This window comes from Balaenoptera borealis (genome assembly GCF_965194805.1).
Source record: "Balaenoptera borealis genome assembly, chromosome: 3".
Classification (NCBI taxonomy): domain Eukaryota; kingdom Metazoa; phylum Chordata; class Mammalia; order Artiodactyla; family Balaenopteridae; genus Balaenoptera; species Balaenoptera borealis.
The window spans coordinates 132,211,375-132,228,933 of NC_138866.1; the positions used below are offsets into that span (position 1 = coordinate 132,211,375).

A 17,559-nucleotide genomic window follows, 5' to 3' on the forward strand; every position below is an offset into this window, starting at 1 on the left:
CACACCTTTTGTCTCCGCCCTTCCCTCCGACTGCCTTACACTCCATTCTCACCTGGCGGCCACAGCGATCGCTAATAAAACACACATCTTACCAAGTCACTCTTCTGCTTAAAGCCCTCAAATGTTTCCCAATGCAATTAGCAAAACAAGTCCAAAGTCCTTAATAGGACCCCAAGAACCCACAGGACTGGTCCCTGTGTGCGCTGTAAGTACATCCACACCCACTCCCTCGCCCACCCAGTTCAGCCCCTCTGGCCTTCTGGCTGCAGCTCAGATCAGCACGCTGTGCCCAGGGCTTACATGCCCCCCAACGAGACATCCAGATCTTCAAGTGGCTAACTCTTCCATACATTTGCATCTTGACTTTAATAAAAACTTTTGCACACGTGTGTAGTCAGGTCACCAGAAAACTGGGAGAATCCCTCTTCTGTTCAACTGCTTTAATCATGAATTCTCCGAGGGGGAGGGACCTCACATACTCTGAGGAAATCTCTTTGACAACAGACCCTCCTCCCCATCCTCCACCTTGGTTAAACATCAAGGAAACAGAATCTACAATCTCCAACGCCACTCAATAGGGCTCACAGTTGGAATAGGAGCTGCTTCCTCACTTAGATCCCAAATTTGCCTTCCTGAAACTCTCATCAGCTCATTGGAGTTGTGTCCTCTGGCCACACAGAATCTACTTAACATCCTAAAGTAGCCCTTCAACTATTGGGAAACCATCATCTTTCCCCTGAGCCTTCATACTAAATATCCTATGCATCATGCCACATGATCTCACGTCCCTCACCTTCTGAAAGCACAGCTCTCAGAAAGCAGGGCTGTGATGCCGTGTGAAAGTGAGGGGCACAGTGAGGGGTCTAAACACTGGCCTGCCACCAGTGCAGCTTCCCAGTGTGTTCATTCACCAAGGCGTTCACTTCTCACCATACATGCATCAAATGCGCTGCAAAGTCAGTCATTTGCCATCCCCCCAAAATTCAATACAAATACCGACAACCCAAAATCCAACTGAGGCTAATGATAAACCAGTCTACGGTGGGTCAGGAGAACACACACGGCAGCAGCCACATCAGGATATGCCAGGGTTGCAGGTCAGGGAGCAGGGCATTTGCTTCTTAGACTATGTGGCTGCAGCTCTCGTCCCTCGCAGAGAAGTATCACTCAACACTGAATTATCAATAAGGCATCTGAATACTCTTCAAATTGAAGAAAATTGCCAAGATGTAGAAATAGTTGGCTTGTAAAGCTGAGCTCCTAATGGGAAATGAGGTTTACTCCAACTGCAGAGGGTCCCAGGAGTACAGCCACTTGTGCCTGATGAAGCACATCTTGAGGGATCGCCTCTTGGCGTCTGCTCTCTTCTCACTGAAGGGGTCGAGATGGAAAGCATTTGTCTTCTTTTACTTCAGCATAGCAAACAGACTCTCTTAGTCAGATCAGAGTGGAGGACTCTTTTATACTGAGCCCCTGTCTCTGTCTCTGTCTGTCTCTCTCTTTCTCTTGCCCTCTCTCTGTCATGAAAGTGATATTTGCAAAGTGGAGGATTAAACTTCTAATCTTTAGGATAATTAAAAACTATGTCAAGAAAATTATATATGCCATGCCAAATAATGATAAGAAGGCCTAAAACACAAAGTGGATGAAAAAGAAATACAGATACACACAGCTTTCAATCTCCAGAGTGCAGTTCTGCTCATCCAAAGGGTATCTTCTCAGGTCCATCATGCATGCTGCGGTTGTGGTGATTCTGAAACACACAGAGTGAGGGCAGATATTAAAGATGGAATGAGAAATACAGCAGAAAAACTGCTTCTAGATAAACACTGAGTAACCCTCAGGTAGGACCCCTTCCCCAAAGCACACCTGATTAAACATATTTCATGATATATACTAAATGGACAAGTTTTCATTATACTGTAGGCCAGCTTTATCCAAAAAAGCAATACATATATAATTATAAAATTATTGGGCTTCCCTGGTGGTGCAGTGGTTGAGAATCTGCCTGCCAATGCAGGGGACACGGGTTCGAGCCCTGGTCTGGGAAGATCCCACATGCCACGGAGCAACTGGGCCCGTGAGCCACAACTACTGAGCCTGCGCGTCTGGAGCCTGTGCTCCGCAACGAGAAGCCGCGATAGTGAGAGGCCCACGCACCGTGATGAAGAGTGGCCCCCGCTTGCCGCAACTAGAGAAAGCCCTCGCACAGAAACGAAGACCCAACACAGCCAAAAAAATTAATTAATTAATTAAAAAAAATTATTCATGCAAACTTGTTGACTTTGGATAATCAAGGGCAGAGAAAGGGGTTTCTTAGGAAGCTCTTGTCTTCAATTTTTATTCTGCCTCCTTGTCTAGTGACGCTCTAACTTTTGTAGCACAGAGAAAACTTACCTATGGTAACAACATTGATTAGATTACAGTTGAATTCTTTGACTTTCAGTGTAAAGTGTTCAAGTAGCTCCTGATCCACAGGCTGCATTCTGGAAATGTGAGCCAAGCTTCTACTTGATTCTATTTTATTATAGTTGTCTCTTGGGCTAATGCTCCAGGGCTTTTCACCACAAGATCATCTACCTTTTCAAAGAGAATATTTGGCTTCTATGTTATTGATTATGAATCAAAACTGATTGGGTTAGCTTCCCTTGAGGTCAGCTGCAGCCATGGAAATAATTTATATCGTGGCCTAAGGACAGTTAAGCCTCTGCCGTGCAATGGTTAAACCCATTGTACATGGAGATAAAACACTTCCATAAACGTCAAGTTCATTTCCTACTCTGCCAAAAGCCTCATTTTAGGGAAACCAACCTACCCAAATCCTCTGTTGAAAATGCAACGATTAGGTTACCATGTTTTATTCTCTTTCTCGAAATCCCACCCCTTCTGCACCACAGTCCCAGCTAACCAGACTGGGCTGGGTCCCTGAATCAAGCACAGCCAACCATTAGTTGATCAAGAATATAGGATGTGGCCTGAGTTAAAAGGCAGAATGGAGCTAAAGGGATTCTCTTCCATGGGAATGAATTAAAGATGAGAATGGAGCTAAACTTGCAAGTTCATGAATTAGAGGCTTGTGATGCCATTTTCAAACTGGAGAGTCCGGCATGAGAAAGCATAACAGAGGTGAAGACAATGCAGAGAGTTGATGGTTTAGGAGACAGCAGAGCTAAGGCTGGGCCACAGCGCACAGCCTTGCAGGACATGTACGACACATCTCAGGGAGCAGCATCTCAGAGCTGATGTGGAAGATGTGTAAATGGCGGCCCGGGCTGTGCTCATTAAATGGTGAATCTTAAGAAGGAAGAGGTGAGAATATCTTCTCCTGAGATCCCTAGATTTACCTTGAAATCCCAGCCACATTCTAGACTCCACCCTTCTCGAAGCCCAGTATTGAGCTTTCTATAGACAGTCTTCCATGTGAACATTCACAACAAACCTTCTACCACTCAGGCAACATAAGCAAGTTCGGCTCCAAAACACCTATCAGACACCAGTCATGTGCTAATTATGTTGGGCTTGTCTCACTGAACCTAAGTGCCGGTGTTAAAGGAATAGGAGTAAAGCATGTCCTTCTATTAGCATTGGGTTAAGCAGCAGGTTGAGGAAAGTTCTACTTTTCAATGACTGAGAACAGTGAGGGAAAATGTCGGCCTATTTGCCAATCATGGGTCAACGTTAATTTTTTCTCTGCAAATAGCACGCAAGTGCCGTGCAGACATATGCTATAAGATCCACACCAATGATGAAACTGTGTCCTTTCCAAATGTCATAACACTTCCAATTATCATTCCAAAGAGTGGATTACATTCTATCCAGAGTCAACATAGCTCTTTGGTATATTTTTCTACATCATCTGACTTCCTAGCCAACTGAAGAACCAGCCTCACACTTTGAAATTCTGGCATGTTTTATGGCAGGTTGTCAACCCAACATCCATACAAGATGCCTATAAGGCAAAATTAGAAGAAAGTTCTGCTAAAATTACAAATTTTTGTAAGTAAGAGAAAAAGATCTTTACTGGAAATGTTCAAATTCTTAAATTTTCCTACATGTTTTAGTACCTATTCACTTGAAGACTCAGTAACTGAGATTACCATTTTTTGTTTGTTTTTCCTTATTTATTCCCAATTATCATCATTAAAATACATGCACATAAGTGCACACACATGCATCCAAATTGTTTGGAGACTCACATGTATTGTGATATTATGTAGAGTATTTCATAGGAATCATTGGAAGTGGGAAGCATGAAGCTAGTAGAATTGGTGAGTATCTTTAGTACAGCTGTTGTCCTGTCTTCTCGTTCTGGTATCATACTGGCTATCATATGGAGCCCTATTCCTATTGACTTGAGGAATAAGGTATAGACATCTATGCACTACTCTTCTTCCTATGGAAGAAATACATAGAAAACCCTCTTATGGTGGAAAGTAAGTCATGAGAGCCTACTCATGACACAGTGGAAGAAGGAAAGACGTCTTTTTGCCACTGGGACAGAAAGGCAAGAAAAAAAGAAAGGGGGGAATAAAGAGATCAAGAAGGGCACAGCAGGACAGAACCCCTCCCCGAGCCACAAGGCCATCATCCACGTTGGCTAAACTCATGACAGGTTTGGGGACTGGACCTTCTGAGTGAAATGACCAAATTTTGCATCCCTGGGACTTTGTAGAAACCATAGGAGGGTATTTCATAGTCTGCAGAATGAGAACTCAAGCTTAGTTAATGGAGATGGACCAAAGGCAGGGAAGCCCCAGTGACATTTGAGCTCTAGTTGCATAATCCCCAACATGCATGCGCACACACACACACACTCACACACACACCTTTTGTATTTTTTTCTAATCAATTTTATTTGTCCTGAGAAAAGACTTTAACCAACTTCTAGCTCCACTTCCATCTGAAAGCTGAGAATTCCACTCCTATTTCTAAGAAATAGTGGTGAAGTCAATAAGAAATATTGGGTGAGGAATTCTCTCCAGTAGATCCATTGTTTTTAGCCGTAGCATGCAGTCACATTTGAACTTTACATAAGGCTGGTTGCGAGTTTGCTTTGGGCCCAGCTCCGTGCTCAGCGCTTGAATACTCATGCATTTAATCTCACAACAACCACATTGTAGAGGTATTGTTATTCTTCCCATTTTGCAGATGAGCAAATCAAGGATCAGAAAGAGTAAGGAGGTCGGCAACATTTACAATGCACATTTACAATGCTACTGGAAGGCACATGTGGCATTCAGATCCAGGCAGCCTGAATCCTGCACTCACTCATCTACCTCCTTGACACCTCTTCTGCCTTAAACTACAAAATATATTCAACTTTTAAAAGCCTACTCAGGGAATGAGGTTCTTGTTTTCAAAGAAGAGCGAATTCAGTAGAGAAACATGTTTTTTATATATATATATATATATATGATCACACATATATACACACACAGAGATCATATACATGTATATGTCTCATATGTATGACAAATTGGAAATATACTACGTAAGGGGAGAAAATAAATATTTTAAGGCTACACTTGCTGCAACAGTAGTGACATTTTGCCCATTGTGGAATAGGGTAGAGTTTAATAGGTAGTCTTGCTATTATAAGTGATATATCCCTAAAGATATGTTTAAGAGTCAAAAGTATGAAAATTCGAGGAATAAATGTGAAGTTTATAAGGGCAGCATCATCCCAACAAGTTTAAAATCCTATTACGAGACACCTGCCATCTTTGGACACCATCTAGAAACTACTCCTGGGAAGAACGGCTTTTAGAAGGTCAAAGGGTTCTAACTTTGTCTCAATTATATCAAGCTTATGAGATGTACTTTGGTACGAGCACTTCCATTTTAAAATTTCCACCAATTAAAAAGAATATTAAGGGCAGACGCAAACCCTTTGTGTCATCCCACAAACACAGATTTCTCCACAGACCGCCTGGAGAGGCTGTGGTGGAAATATCACTTTTGGCTGCTCCGCAACACAGCTACTAGGTGGTGGTAGTATGCCTGCTTGTCAGCCGAAGTACGACAGTGCTCTCTGTCCTTGCTGGGAAAGGGGGACTCTGGGCAGAGCCTGGGACCCACGCTTACAGTGAATCACATGGCAATGCACACACTCTCTTCCCCACCTATATGAATATTTTAGATTCATAGTAAATACCAGAGAGAACAGAGATTAAAATGTCCTTGACTAGCTTTCTCAGAGGCCTTGTAGAACTAAATTATCTCAGCCCTGCTATCTCTCCTTTCATCACCCATTTTAGTATTGTCATTATACTTAGGATCATCTACCCTTGGAATGTCCTTCCATTTGTTGACTTGTAGGCCCCTTGCTTGTCCTCTGGGGAGCCTGGAGCAGGGCTTGGTCCCCTGCAGTCATAAGTGCCTAGAACCGCAGCCACGTGCACATGGCAGGTGTCCTGAACTAACAGACAGAGTGGAACTCAAACAAAATGTGGAAAGGAAAAGAGGTGGCTTGGCCCTTCTTGGTTTCAATCCCCCAAATCTAAGAGCCAGAGGGGATACCCACCCTCCTGCAAGCACTCCCAGCAGGAGATCTGACTTTGAATGTTTACTGACCCTCTGAGAGCCTCCCTGGGCTCACTGGTCAAGATGCTTTGATGACACTCTATGTGCTGATAGCCTGGTGGTCTCTGAATCCTTCAGCTGCAGAATGAGTCCTTAGCAGGCTGATGTTGATGCCCATAAGCTTTACAGTTTCCATGGCTGTGAGGACTGCAGCAAAATGTAGCCATAGGCGGAGTTCTGGCCCTTTGATCACAATCTTGTCAAACTAGCAGGACCGGGAGCAAGTTAGCAGCACCTCTTGTGTGACTTCTGGCTTGTACTGAGGATGTCCAAATGTCCGAGAACCCTGGGCAATGGTTGTTACCCATGGCCCCAGGACAGCAGCACACCCAGGGTATTGCCTTACAGGTAATCACTTAGCCCTCTGCAACTGCTCCCAGGTAACTTACACTCATCTCCATTCCTGGCTTCACCCCAGGTGCACCAGGCAGTAGAGGTATCTATCATTTTTCCAAGAATAGAAATTCAGATGTTAGGATTAAGGACCTAATCAAATAATTCAGACTGACCAAGCATCCTTCTAAAGCAAGTGCTTATTATTCAATGTGGAGAGGGCACAGGACATAAGCCAATATTGAAGTTGCCCCAATTTTTGTTTTATTTTACAATAAATATAAGAAGATACATGCACAGAAATGTCCAAAGGCCTCTGCTATGCAGATTCATTGAGGATGTTGCTGGGAAAATTGCTGTAGAAAGTTGATTGTGTTGGCAGCCCCATTCCTTCATCTTCCCCAGTATTCACTCTCTTTGCCATGTCATTTGCAGCTCTTCTCACTAAAGAGGAGCTGTCTGCCCCCTTCTGAACATGGGCCAACTTTGTGCCTTGCTTTGTCCGATAGAATGTGTGTACTAACAGTCCCAAGCTTAGCCCCCAAAGAGACATTCTGTGTTTCCGGTCCCCTTGTACTTCTGCCTTTGCTGTGAGAAAACCACGCTCATATAAGTCTGCTGGTTCTAGGAGGAGTACGGACATAAGGGGCAGAGACCACCCATCCCTGGGGCTGTGGGTGAACCAGCCAGAATCTGCAGAGGTGTTGATTAATCACCCAGATTCACAAGCAATGAGCACTTATTATCATTTGACATTGAGGCTTTCCAGCTGTTTGTTATGCAGCAATGTTGTGGCCATAGATAACAGATACAACAATCAACACAAGTAACTACACACATAGAAAAGCATATATTATCTTATAAATAAATGGACATCACAACCTGATACTTCTCAGGGGTGCCATAAGATAGCAAAGCCCTTAGTAGATAGTGTTTTCCTACAACAGGAGCATTTACTTCTGGATTTCAGCATAAATCCACTAACATTGTAGGAACATAAATCTTGGTGAAATGAGTAGTCACATTAGGCAAATGAGACGGGCCACCTCCTGATTTTCAAACAATATGGTGATAAAGCAATTCAAAGGCCAAAACCAGCAATAATGCTAAAAACCAAAACCAAAAGAAAAGCATGTGCCAGATCCTCAAGCACCTGACAGGAACAGAAATGTCAGGGTGGATGACTGAGGGAGTCTCAAGGAAAATACTTAGGTTCAACTCTCTAAGAGGAAGGAAGGAAATATTTTGAAAGAATCAAAAAAGTACTTTGAGACTTTGAGTCTCCCCAACCATCTGGATCTAATGATGGTACTTGGGAGGTGTGTGTGGGGTTTATATCTAGAAAGGTAGCCACTAGCCGCAAGTGCCTATTTATAATTACATTTTAAATTAATTAAACTTAAATAAAATAAGAATTTAGTTCCTCTAAGGCACTAGCCAAATTCCAAGTACTCAGTAGTCACCTATGGCTAGTGGCTATTGCACTGGATGGTGCAGATTTTAGAACATCTTCATCACCATGGTAAGTTCCATCAGAAATGGTGAGAAACAACGTGAGCCAGACAGGGTGACAGACCTGGCCCTGCCTGCTAATGCAGCCTGCCAGCTCCTATCCCTCCCTAACTCTCTCTCTCCTCTCCTTTCCCTCCCCTCCCCTTCCCTCTCTCCCAGCCTCCTTCTCCCTCCAGCCTCCTCACCACCATAGCTTTAGAGGACACACTCCCTAGTTGAAAGTGGTTGGGCAACACAGACAAATGCACACATCTCCTAGAGAAATAGAAATAAAAACAAAAATAAATGGGACCTAATGAAACTTAAAAGCTTTTGCACAGCAAAGGAAACCATAAACAAGACCAAAAGACAACCCTCAGAATGGGAGACACTATGTGCAAATGAAGCAACTGACAAAGGATTAATCTCCAAAATTTACAAGCAGCTCATGCAGGTCAATAACAAAAAAACAAAAAACCCAATCCAAAAATGTGCAGAAGACCTAAATAGGCATTTCTCCAAAGAAGATATACAGATTGCCAACAAACACATTAAAGAATACTCAACATCATTAATCATTAGAGAAATGCAAATCAAAACTACAATGAGATATCATCTCACACTTGTCAGAATGGCCATCATCAAAAAATCTAGAAATAATAAATGCTGGAGAGGGTGTGGAGAAAAGGGAACACTCTTGCACTGTTGGTGGGAATGTAAATTGATACAGCCACTATGGAGAACAGTATGGAGGTTCCTTAAAAAACTAAAAATAGAACTACCATACGACCCAGCAATCCCACTACTGGGCATATACCCTGAGAAAACCAGAATTCTAAAAGAGTCATGTACCAAAATGTTCATTGCAGCTCTATTTACAATAGCCAGGACATGGAAGCAACCTAAATGTCCATCGACAGATGAATGGATAAAGAAGATGTGGCACATATATACAATGGAATATTACTCAGCCATAAAAAGAAATGAAATGGAGGTATTTGTAATGAGGTGGATGGAGTTAGAGTCTGTCATACAGAGTGAAGTAAGTCAGAAAGAGAAAAACAAATACAGTATGCTAACACATATATACGGAATCTAAGGAAAAAAAAAAAAAGCCATGAAGAACCTAGTGGCAAGACGGGAATAAAGACACAGACCTACTAGAGAATGGACTTGAGGATATGGGGAGGGGGTGGGGTGAGATGTGACAGGGTAAGAGAGTGTCATGGACATATATACACTACCAAATGTAAAATAGATAGCTAGTGGGAAGCAGCCACATAGCACAGGGAGATCAGCTCGGTGCTTTGTGACCACCTAGAGGGGTGGGATGGGGAGGGTGGGAGGGAGGGAGATGCAAGAGGGAAGAGATATGGGAACATATTGTATGTGTATAACTGATTCACTTTGTTATAAAGCAGAAGCTAACACACCATTGTAAGGCAATTATACTTCAATAAAGATGTTTAAAAAAAAAAACACAAACAAACAGCATCCAAGTGAACAAAATAGAATTAAATATGAAACAAAGAATTTTTTTAGTTAAAGTAAAATATGCATAACATGAAATTTACCTTTTTTCACTATTTATAAGTGTACAGGTCAGTGGTATTAACTACATTCACAACCATCACCACTATCCATATTCAGAACTCTTTCATCATCTAAAAAAAACCCCACTATACCCATTAAACAATAATTCCCCATTCTCCCCTCCCCCCAGGACTTGGTAACTTGGCAACTTCTATTCTTACTGATACTAGGTATTTCATATAAGTACAATCACACAACATTTGTTCTTTTGTGTCTGGTTTAGTTCACCTACCATAATGTTTTCATGGTGTAGCATGTACCAGATTTCCAAACCTCTTTTTAAGGTTGAATAATATTCCATTGTATGTATATACCTCATTCATGTTTTAATGGACTTTTGGGTTGTCCATTTGAGTTTTATACTTTTAGCTCTTATGTACTACATCTTTGATCAATTGCAAGTTCATTTTTGTATATGGTATAAGGTAGGCATCCAACTTTACTCTTTTACAGAAGGATACCCAGTTTTTCCAGCATTATCTGTTGAAAACACACTCCTTTATGCATTGAATAGTCTTGCACCCCTGATGCAAATCATCTGATCATATACTCAAGAGTTTATTTCTAGGCTCTCTACTTTATTCCATTGGGCTATGTGTCTGTTCTTATGCAAATATAACATTATTTTGATTACCATGGCTTTATAGTAAGTTTTGAAATAAGGAAACATGAAACCTCCAACTTTGTTCTTCTTTTTCAAGATTGCTTTGAATATTTGGGGTCCCGTATGATTACATATGAATTTTAGAATGGAGTTTTCCATTTGAAAAAAACGTGATTGGGATTTTTAAAGGGAATGCATAGCAACTGTAAATCACTTTGGGTAGTATTGTCATCTTAAAAAAATATTAATTCTTCCAATCAATGAACATAAGATGCCTTTCCATTTGCTTATGCATTCTTTAAATTCTTTCAGCATGTGGCCTCTATCCTCAAGGTCATCTCTTGATTCAAAGTGGCTGCTGCAGCTCCAGCCATTATATCTACCTTCTACACAAGCAGCCAGAAGAAAGTGAGGAGCCAAAGCTCGCTTACCCCCTCCATTTTACTGAGATATCCTGGCAAGAACCCTGCCAAAGTTCCTTTTATAGCTCTTGGGCCAAATCATAGTCACATGGTCATATAGTTTTATAGTTTTACTCTTTCTTTTATACTTTTAGTACATAAGTCTTTTGCCTCTATCATTAAATTTCTTCCTCAGTATTTCATTCTTCTAGATGTTACTGTGAAAGAAATTGCTCAGTTTCTTCTTTGGATTGTTAATTGGTAGTACATAGAAATGCATCTGATTTTTTTTTTTAAATAAAGGTTGCCTATTATCACTTTTTTCTCCATATCTCTAAGGATGATATTTTTCCATTTTATTTTTTTAACTGAAGTATGTTTGATGTATAATATTATATGAGTTTCAGGAGTAAAGCATATTGATTCAGTATTTTTACAGATTATACTCCATTAAAAGTTATTACAAGAAAATGGCTGTAATTCCCTGTGCTATACAATATATCCTCATTGCTTATCTATACATAGTAGCCTGTATCTCTTAATCCCATACTCCTAACCTACTCCACCCCCTTCCTTCTCACCACTGGTAACCAGTGGTTTGTTCTCTGTATCTGCGAGTCTATTTCTGTTTTGCTATATATACATCATGGTGTATTTTTTTTTTTTTTTTTACTTTTTCTTTCTGATAGTTTACTAATAGTGTATAGAAAAGCAGCAGATTTATCTGGCAACCTTGCTGAATTCATTTATTAGTTCTAATACTTTTTTCAGTGGAAAGTTTAGGGTTTTCTATGTAAAGTATCATGTCATATGCAAATAGTGACAGTTTTACTTCTTCTCTTCCAATTTGGATGCCTTTTATTTATGTGTCTTGCCTGATTCCTGTGGCTAGGACTTTCAATGCAATGTTAAATAGAATGGGCATCCTTGTCTTATTCCTGAATTTAGAGAAAAGACTTTCAGATTTTCACTGTTCAGTATGATGTTAGCTGTGGAGTTTTCATAGATGGCATTTTTTATGTTGATACATTTTTTATGTTGATACATGTGGAGATACATTCCATCCATACCCACTTCGATGAGAGTTTTTATTATGAACAGATGCTGAATTTTGTCAAATGCGTTTTCTGTGTCTCCTGAGGTGATCATGTGATTTTTATCCTTCCTTTTGTTAATGTGGTGTATCACATTGATTGATTTGTTAATGTTGAACCATCCTTGTTGCACTGGAATAAATACAACTTTATCATGGTGTATGATACTTTTTATATATTGTTGGATTTGGTTTGCTAATATTTTGTTGAGGATTTTTGCATATATTTTGCATATATATTCATCAAAGATTTTGGCCTGAAATTTTATTTTTTGTAGTGTCTTTGTCTGGTTTTGTTATCAGGGTAATGGTGACTTCATAGAATGAAGCTGGGAATGTTCTTTCCTCTTTAATCTTTTGGTATAGTTTGAGAAGGATAGGTATTAGTTCTTTATATGTTTGGTAGAATTCCCCTATAAAGCTGTCCAGTTCTGGACTTTTTTTGCTGGGAGTTTTTTTCTTTTTTTTCATTACAATTCAATTTCACTTCCAATGCTTGGTTTCATTGATCTTTTCTATTGTTTTTTTAATCTCTACTTTATTTTCTCTCTGATCTTTATTATTTCCTTCCTTCTGCTCACTTTGAGCTTTGTTTGATCTTCTTTTACTAATTACTATAGGTGGTAGGGTAGGTTGTTCATTTGAAATTTTTCTTGTATTGCTATAAACTTCCCTGTTAGAACTGCTTTTTCTGCACCCATAGATTTTGGAATGTTGTGTTTCCATTTTCATTAGTCTTGAGGTATTTTCTGACTTCCTCTTTGATTTCTTCACTGATCCTTTGGCTTTGTAGTAGCATGTTGTTTTGTCTCCACGTTTGTTATTTTCCCATTTTTCTTTCTAAAATTGATTTCTAGTTTCATAATGTTGTGGTTGGAAAAAATGCTTGATATAATTTATACCCTCTTAAATTTGTTGAAAGTTGTTTTGAGGCCTAGTATGTGACTTATCTTGGAGAAAGTTCCATGTGCACTTGAAAAGAGTATATATTCTGCTCTTTGGGTTGTAATGTCCTATAGGTATCATTAAGTTCAACTGGTCTATTGTGTCATTTAAGATTGCTGTTGCCTTACTGATTTTCTCTCTGGATGATCTGTCCATTGACATCAGTGGGATGTTCAAGTCCCCTACTATTATTGCATTTTGTCAGTTTCTCCCTTCATGTCTGTTACTATTTGCTTTATATACTTAGGTGTTCCTGAATTGTGTGCATAAATGTTAACAATTGTAACATCCTCTTCTTTTATGATCCCATTATCATTATATATTTATATCTTTGTCTTTCTTTGACTTTGTTTTAAAGTCTATCTTGTCTGATATGAGTATTGCTACCCCCACTTTCTTGCCCTTTGCATTTGCATGAAATATCTTCTTCCATCCCTTCACTTTCAGTCTGTGTGTGCCTTTAGCTCTGAAGTGAGTCTCATGAAGGCAGCATATGGAAGGGACTTTTTTTTTTTTTATCCAATCACCCATGCTGTATCTTTTGATTGGAGCATTTAGTCCATTGACATTTAAAGTAGTTACTAATAGGAATGTACTTACTGCCATTTTATTGCTTGTTTTCTGGTTGTCTTTATAGTTATTCTCTATTCATTTCTTCTTTTTGTTTCTTCCCTTGGGGTTTAATGATTTTTTTTTTAGTAGTATGCTTGGGTTCCTTTCTTTTTAGTTTTTTTTGTATCTACTATAGGTTTTTGATTTGAGATTGCCATGGGGTTCATATATGTGGACAGAAAACTGTATCTACTTGTTTTAAACATGTAGTCATTTAAGTTCAGGCACATTCTGAAAGATTTATGTTTTAACTGCTCTCCCCGAAATTTTGTGTTTTTGATGTCATATTTTACATGGTCATGTTTATCCCTTAACTGTTTATTGTACTTATAGTTGCTTTTACAATTTTTCATTTTTTAATCTTTTTAGGTTATTTAAGTGGTGGATCCTCAGTTCCTACTATACAATTGCCTTTCTTAGTGGGATTTTCCCTTTCCTATAGATTCTAACTTCTTTTCCACTTAGGGAAGACCCTTCACATTTCTTTTAGTGTAGGTTTAGTGTTGATAAACTCTTAGTTTTTGCCTGTCTGTCTGAGAAGTTCTCTCTCCTTCTGTTCTAAATGATAATCTTGCTGGCTAGAGTATCCCAGGTTGCAGGTTTTCCCTTTCAGCATGAATATATCATGCCACTCCCTTCTGGCCTGCGAAGTTTCTGCAGAGAAATCAGCTGGTAGCTTGATGGGGATTCCCTTGTATGTGACTTTTTCTCTTGCTGCATTTAGAATTCTCTCTTTATCTTTAACTTTTGTGAATTGAAGTATGATATGTCTTGGTGTGGCTCTGTTTGGCTTCATCTAGTTTGAGACCCTCTGTGCTTCCTGTACCTGGATATCAATTTACTTCTTCATGTTTGATAATTTTTAGCCATCATTTCTTCAAATACATTTTCAATCCCCTTCTCTCTCTCTTTTCTTTCTGGGATCCCCATAATGCAAATGTTGGTATACTTAATATTACCTCAGAAAGCTTTTAAATGCTTTCAATATTTAATCGTGTTACTTTTTGCTGTTCCAATTGGGTGACTTCTATTATTCTATATTCCTGATCACTTATGCCTTCTTCTGTATCACTTAGTCTGCTATTCATTCCTTCTAGTGTGTTTTTTATTTCAGCTATTGAACTCTTCATTTCTAATTGGGTCTAATTTTCACTGTGTTCATCTCTTCTTTTCCCTAGTTTAGTTAGCCAACTTATTATCAATGCTTTGAATTTTTATATGGTAAATTGTTCATTTCTCTTTCATTTTTATTTTTTCAGTGGTTTTCTCTTGCTCTTTCAATGGAGAGTAAGTAGTTCCTCTGACTTTTCATTTTGCTTAACTTTCTCTGCCTTTATGAATTTAGCTGAAACAGTTACCTATTGCAGTCTTAAACGGGTGTTCTTATGTGAAAGCATCCCTATAAAGACTGTGTACAATGCCTTTGATGGGAGAGCTGGATTTGAGCTGGGTGCAAGGCATGTCTTTCCTCAGGGTGTGCTGGCAGCTATCACCTAGGTAGGTGGTGGGGTCAGAGATGGAGGGACTAGAGCTGGCACTGGGTGTGTGCTGGAACGTCCCCTCTGCTCAGCAGTCATCACCACCCTATCAGGGGCTAGCTCAGATCCCAAGTTACTGGAGTGGAAGCACCAAGGGTCGTACCTGAACTAGCTCTGTTTCATTTATGTGTGTGATTTTACCTTTTCTTGCACCAGGACCTTTGTTCCAGAGGTGGGTAGTGCTGAAGCAAGTAGGGCAGGTGCACAGACAGAGGTTCAATATGCTGCCTATGCTCTGCTCAGATGCAGCCTTGTGTGCAAGTTCCCTTTGTCCCTCACTGCCAATCACTGTCCCTAGCCTCTGCCACCTCCACCCTCTTGTGGAACAGCTCTGCAGGACTAGTAAGGCCCATGTGGACTCTCAGGTGTATGGAGAGGTGAGCTGTGGTAGAGGGGCCACCATCAGAGATCTGGGCTGCTTCTGATGCTCTGCTTGAGTAAGTGCTAACAATGGCTGCTGCTGCCCCACCCAGGCTCTGCCCTGGGACAGGGTTACCTCTGCATCCCACGGTTGAGTCTTTTCCTGGTCATGGCTGCCCCAGATCCAGTGCCATGTTGCAACTAGGAGCATGTGGCTTGGCAGTTGCAGGAAACCCAGCAACCACTAGAGCAGACCTCTCTCTGCCCTGCCTTGAGAGCAGGCCAGCATGTGAGCTCCTCACGAATAGAATCCAGGCTTCCCACCACTTTCTTGTTAGTCCCAACAGTCCTCCAACCAGCCAAGAGGGCTTGTCTCCCTAGCATAGGGCCCCAGGACTGGGATACTTAATCTGTGGCTTGAGCTGCTCACTCCTCAAGGTGGGTGTCTGACCATGTAATGTCTTTTTTCCTCTAAGTCCCCTCTCAGGGGCACAGATCCTGACCCAATTGCTTTTCTTTCCTTCCTACCTGATTACGTGTGTATCTTTCTTAGTCTTGGTTGTACAAGAGTCCTTCTGCCAGTCTCTAGTTAGTTTTGCGTGAGAATTTTCCACATATAGATGTATTTTTGATGTGTTCCTGGCGGGAGGTGAGCTCCACGTCCTCTTACTCTGACATCTAGATCCTTCCCCAACCTCCATACTCTGCAACTGATTTTTCACATGTTGACTTTGAAATCTGCAATTTTATTGAATTTGTTTTTTAGATGTAACAGTTCTGGGGTGGGGGGGTTGTATGGAATCTTTAGGTTTTCTACATAAGATCATATTATTTGCACACAGACAATTTTACTTTTTACTTTCCAGTTAGAAAAAATATGGCATAAGCAGCAATCCTTGACTTGTTACTGATCTTAGGGGAAACCATTTTACATATTCACAAATGAATATGATTTTAATTGTGAGTTTTTCATATATAGCCTTTATCTTATGAGGAAGTTTCCTTCTATTTCTAGTTCTTTGTGCATTTTTATAATAAAAGGGCGATGAATTTTGTCAAATGCTTTTTCTGCTTCAATTGAGATGATCATGTGTTTTCCCCCCCTTCATTTTGTTAATGTTCTTTTCCCATATTGAACCATCCTTGCATCCCAGGGTTAAATTCCACTTGGTCATGGTGTATGGGGCTGATTTCATTTTCCTAGTATTTTGTTGAGGATTTCTAAATTAGTATCTGTAAGAGATATTGGTCTGTGGTTTTCTTTTCTTGTAATATCTTTGGTTTTGGTATCAGGGTAATGTCAGCCTCATAGAATGTGTAAGGAATAATTCTTTCTTCTTCAGTTTTTGTGGAAGAGTTCAAGTTTGCATTAACTGGGGTTAATTACTCTTTACATGTTTGGTTGAATTCACCAGTGAAGCCATTTTGTCCAGGGCTTATTTGTTGGGAGGTTTAATTACTGACTCAACACACTAGTTATAGGTCTGTTCAGATGTTCTACTTCATCATGATTTAGTTTTGGTAGGTTGTATAATTTCTAGGAAGTTGTCCATTTCATCTAGGTTATCCACTTTTCCAGCATATAATTTTTCATAGTATCCTCTTATCAAGTTTTTTATTTCTATAAAATTGGTAGAAATGTTCCACTTTTCATTTCTGCTTTTAGTTATTTGCATTTTCTCTCTTTTTTCTTAGTCCATCTAACTAAAGATTTGTCTATTTAGTTGACCTTTTCAATGGGCCAAATTTTTGTTTAATTGATCTTTCTACATAGTTCTATTACTTTATTTTATTTATCTCTATTCTACTCTTTATTATTTTATTCTTCCTGCTAGCTTTAGGTTTAATTTAGTCTTTTTTTTTTTTTTTCAGTTCCTTAAGGTGTAAAGTTGAATTCTTGTTTTTAATGGGTGTGTAGAGAGGTATAAATTTCCCTCTTCGCACTGTTTCCCAGCATCTCGTAAGTTTTGGTATTATTGTAGAACTGTTCATTTCTCCTTTCAATTC

At 39.9% G+C, this 17,559-nt stretch overlaps 1 protein-coding gene across 2 annotated transcripts in view; it reads right to left on the reverse strand.

Annotated features, from left to right (window-relative positions):
• GABRB3 (gamma-aminobutyric acid type A receptor subunit beta3) overlaps nt 1-17,559 on the reverse strand; it is a 242,617-nt gene that overhangs the window by 38,098 nt on the left and 186,960 nt on the right. For both annotated transcript variants that reach the window (XM_082385168.1, XM_082385167.1), the window contains exon 5: nt 1,671-1,753. In XM_082385168.1, coding sequence (XP_082241294.1) covers nt 1,671-1,753 — 83 coding nt within the window. The remainder of the gene's footprint in view (nt 1-1,670; nt 1,754-17,559) is intronic.